General features: G+C 35.6%; 1 protein-coding gene across 1 annotated transcript; it reads left to right on the forward strand.

Annotated features, from left to right (window-relative positions):
• Positions 1-1457: 1457 nt before the first annotated feature.
• Positions 1458-4139, forward strand: LOC110941033 (thioredoxin-like protein CDSP32, chloroplastic). The gene is made up of 3 exons (XM_022182637.2): positions 1458-1834; positions 2496-2834; positions 3683-4139. Exons 1-3 carry the CDS (start codon positions 1478-1480, stop codon positions 4025-4027), a joined length of 1041 nt encoding a protein of 346 aa, XP_022038329.1. The 5' UTR covers positions 1458-1477; the 3' UTR covers positions 4028-4139.
• Positions 4140-4465: the final 326 nt, after the last annotated feature.

A 4465-nucleotide genomic window follows, 5' to 3' on the forward strand; every position in this document is an offset into this window, starting at 1 on the left:
GGAATTGGAAATCGAGACCAAAATATGTACCATGAATTGATTAGGAGATCACGATTGCAATCCTCGTCATCCCCTCCTCGACTTGCTCTTATTGCATACATACACACCTCTGGATCGATTTATGTCGATCTTGGGTTTGTTTTGGTGTTTTAAACCACCAAGTGTCACTTAGTTATCGTGGGTTTACTTTCACGTGTCGTGTTCTCAAAGTTACACCAATCAGCTTAAGTGTAATTGCATTCACGTTCCCCACAACTCTATTAAATAATTATCATTGAAATTGTACATGTTGTTGCCTCAATACTTGATATCCCGACAAAATAGTTAATTAAAATGTCTCGACAAAAAATAATCTAAATGTTACACTATGCCACCTCATCTCCACTTTTCACGGGCTCTAGTGATCAAATAAGTTGAGGCGGTGTTTCATGTCATCACTTGATCACTCAACACTTTCTAAGAAATCCCCCCCCCCTCCACACACACACACATCTATCTAGCTGTGATGGTGACCACAAAATAACCCCACCACACCGTATCCACAACAGTTACGGCGGTGTGCTCACATAATCATATGAACCCATCACGGAAGTGCCCTTAGTTAACTTGAACATAGGGGCATGAAGATTAAGCAACTGATCATGATTAGGTTATCTTTTATTTTTTAAAAGTATATTAGAAAATTTACAAAAATATCTTTATTTAGTCAACCAATTAGATGTATATATGTCTATGTGTTGGCTATCTTCTTTCCACACAAGTGTATTAGATATTTGTTTGACGTAATTTTTTTTCTTCTAAACCATGACTAAATATGTCACAACAACCACATATATTCCATAGGACATAGTGACATACCATATTCAAAATATCAAAATCGTTTTAGTTTTAATAAAAAGATATTCTTTTTAGTAACTACCTTATATGCATGAGTAATCCACATGTTTACACATATTTTTAGCATTTTCAATTTTTCATTATTGTTAACATCTTTTTTTAAATATATGTAACTAATGTAATATAATTATATTTTAATAAAAACTATACATAATAACTATGCTAAAAAAATAATATCGTAACATCAACTGACGAACAAACTCATTGAAAATTGGATTCACCCGATCTAAACCAAAAAAGTCTTAAATTTAGCAATTGACTACCGACCCTATAGAAGTTCCAACCCGTTAAAAAAGTTCAAAAATCTGTCACTAATCTAGCCCCTCATATCATCACGCCAATAAAAACCTCACGGATTTTGTTATCGATTTTTCCTATAAAAACTTATTAGAAAATCACTCATCGTGAAATTATGACTATCCAGTTAATTCTATTTTTTTCTTATTTTCTTATGAAATAACTCAATAAGTGAACCTAAAATATGCCGTACAAAACAATACAAATAAATTTGGATAAAACCAAATATTGTTAATAAAATATCCAGTTCAAAAAAATCAAAGTGAATGGTGGACATTGGTGGATGAGCTTGAAACCTCAACGAGTGGTTCCCAATGATTCCTCACTGGATTTCAACACCTCATCCTACCTCCTTTTCAACCCCATCATCTCTTCCTCTCCCACCACCACCGCCGCTGTTCCAACTCCTCCGGCCACCATGGCAGCCTTCACAAACCTCATTCTCAAACCAACTACAAACATAATTTCAACAACCAAACTTCATGTTTTCACTTCCCATTACAACCCTAAAATCCAGTCTTTCTTTCCCACCAAATCCAAAACTCACACACCACCACTTTTTGTGACGAAAGCCTCCGCCGGTGCCGCCACCAAAACCGACGACAACGGAGCTGCCAAAACCAAGAAGGAAGAAGACAAGGTACGACAAGTATTATTAATCAACTATATATAATAACAAAAAAGCTAAAGAAACCTAATCCAACGAAGAGATCGCGTACCAAACAGTACCGCACTATATAGTACTGGTTTTGAAATTTAGCTAAAACCAAAACCGAATATGGGTATGGGTGTGTGTCTAAATACACCCCTATTTACTTGTTACATAGGAAAAATGATAAGCCCCACACCCAAGTTTGTGAGATAAAGGGGGTGTAACAAGTAAATAGGAGGAGTGTATTTATTAGCACTCGATATGGTATATGTTCGGTCGGTACAGATATGGTACAGTATGGTACCATTAAAAGTCTCGTATTGGTACCGTATTGCATTACAATCGATGACAAAATTTAGCTAAATTCAAAAGTCAAAACCAAGTACCGTGTCGTGTATGTTCGACCGGTACCGGTATAATAAGAGACCATTAAAATTTTCAAACGATACCATAACACATAATACCGATACCAAAGTTTAGCTAAATCAAAACCGAATACCGTGCCGTATATATCTAGTCGATACCAATACAGTATTGGTACAATACGAGTATTTGGTACAAAATTTCTCATCGAAATAGCATCTTACAAGTTATAACTAGGGTAATAATATACTAATAAATCGTAACAATATATCCTCTCTAATAACAGGTACAACACATCCACACGGTGGCGGAATTCGAGGCGGCGTTACGCGACGCGAAACAGAAGCTGGTGGTGGTTGAATTTGCCGCGAGAAACAGCAAACAAAGCAGCGAGATTTACCCCTTCATGGTGAACTTAAGCAGGACATGCAACGAAGTCGTGTTCTTGCTGGTTTTGGGTGATGAATCCGACGAGATGACGGAGTTTTTCAAAAGAGAAAAGATTGAAAAAGTGCCTCATTTTAACTTCTATAAAGGGATGGAGAAGATCCATGAAGAAGAAGGAATCGGCCCGGATCGCTTGATGGGTGATGTTTTGTACTACGGTGATAATCACTCCGGCGTTGTAAGTTTTCCGATCATCTTCTACACTATTTTCTTTAGATTTTAGATAATAAAAGCTTCTGTCGTAATATAGTCACAAATCGGTAGCTAATTTGTTACGGAAATTTTGGTCGAGAAATTTGGTTGCAAAACGACCGTTGAAACTCGTTGCAAAGGGCATATTGGCGGTAAAAATAGTGGTTTGTTTTTTGGTATAATTTTTATAACCATGTATAAAAAAGTTTTGTTAAAGAACTTTTTTTTGTTTAAATACTAGTAATAATTCTTTCAGAGTAAAGTGTGTCTGGTTTATCAAAATTTTAAATTTTGTCCTTAGCTTTCAAAAAGTACACGAATGTTCCTGTTGTTTACATTTTGTAACACATTTAGTCTCCGACCAATAAATTTAAATGTTTTAGTGTGTCCAAATTAAGGACTAAATGCGTTTACAAAGTGCAAACCACATGGACTATCCATATACTTTTGGAAAAAAGTTGGGTATTAAATGCGTTACAAAGTTCAAACCATAGAGACCACTTATATACTTTTAGAAAGCTAGGGACTAAATTAAAAATTTCGGTAAACCACATTACTTTTTTTTTAAAAAAACTACTTTTTTTCTACTTTCTTAATTAATAGGCAACATATAACCGATTTTTAAATGAAATTACTTGTCACCCAACAATATCTTCATTAACTACGAGTAAGATTGTACCGGATAAGATTGTTATTGTTGTAGTTAATTGAAAACATAAAAAACAAAATCTTAATGTCACAAATATGTGTTTTTAGTATTTATATACACTTTTAATAACTTTGTGAAAATGTTAAAAGAATTTTGTAATGTAATTTGTATTTTTACACCATTAGGTACAACTACATAACAGAGAAGATGTTGAGAAGCTAATAGCTGATCACAAGGAGGACAATAAACTCATTGTGCTTGATGTCGGACTCAAACATTGTGGCCCTTGCGTGAAGGTATACCCGACGGTGCTAAAACTATCGAAAAAAATGGAAACGGTGGTTTTTGCAAGGATGAATGGTGACGAGAACGATAGTTGTATGCAATTTTTGAAAGATATGGACGTTGTTGAGGTCCCGACCTTTTTGTTCATAAGAGATGGAGAAATCTGCGGGAGGTATGTTGGTTCGGGTAAGGGTGAGCTTATTGGGGAAATTCTTAGATACCAAGGAGTTCGGGTCACGTATTAACTAGTTCGGTAGATTAAAAGGAATTGAGTACACATGTTTTAGTAAAAAAATGTATTGTGTAACATTTAAGTTGCTATGTATTTTTGAACTTTATGGACCGTGCTTATGCATTCATCTAGGACCATTTATAAGATAAAGAAACCAAACATAAGTAGAGAACTAAAGTTACCGCATAAATGTCATCATACACAAGTTATGAAAACGAAGAGAGAGAAACAAAAAAAAAAAAAAAAACCCGCATATATTCTAACTATGGTGAACAACAAGTGACACTAAGCACCCTAAGACCACTAGGTTTTATGGCGTGGAGACACCCCTACACCACCCCGCCACCACTGTTGGAGAGCGTTCCCCCCCCCCCTCCCTTTTTTGAACGGCAAATTTGGATCACTGACGAACCACGGGAGTATCATCGTGCCACCAACGGAACCATCCGAT

This window comes from Helianthus annuus, chromosome 5, assembly GCF_002127325.2.
Source record: "Helianthus annuus cultivar XRQ/B chromosome 5, HanXRQr2.0-SUNRISE, whole genome shotgun sequence".
NCBI lineage: Eukaryota > Viridiplantae > Streptophyta > Magnoliopsida > Asterales > Asteraceae > Helianthus > Helianthus annuus.

Excerpts from the sequence above, each read along its gene's own strand:
- LOC110941033 (XM_022182637.2), top strand. The coding sequence starts at position 1,478 with ATGAGCTTGAAACCTCAACGAGTGGTTCCCAATGATTCCTCACTGGAT. Across the intron at positions 1,835-2,495 it reads CCAAGAAGGAAGAAGACAAG|GTACAACACATCCACACGGT; the intron begins GTACGACAAGTA and ends CTCTAATAACAG. Across the intron at positions 2,835-3,682 it reads GTGATAATCACTCCGGCGTT|GTACAACTACATAACAGAGA; the intron begins GTAAGTTTTCCG and ends TTACACCATTAG.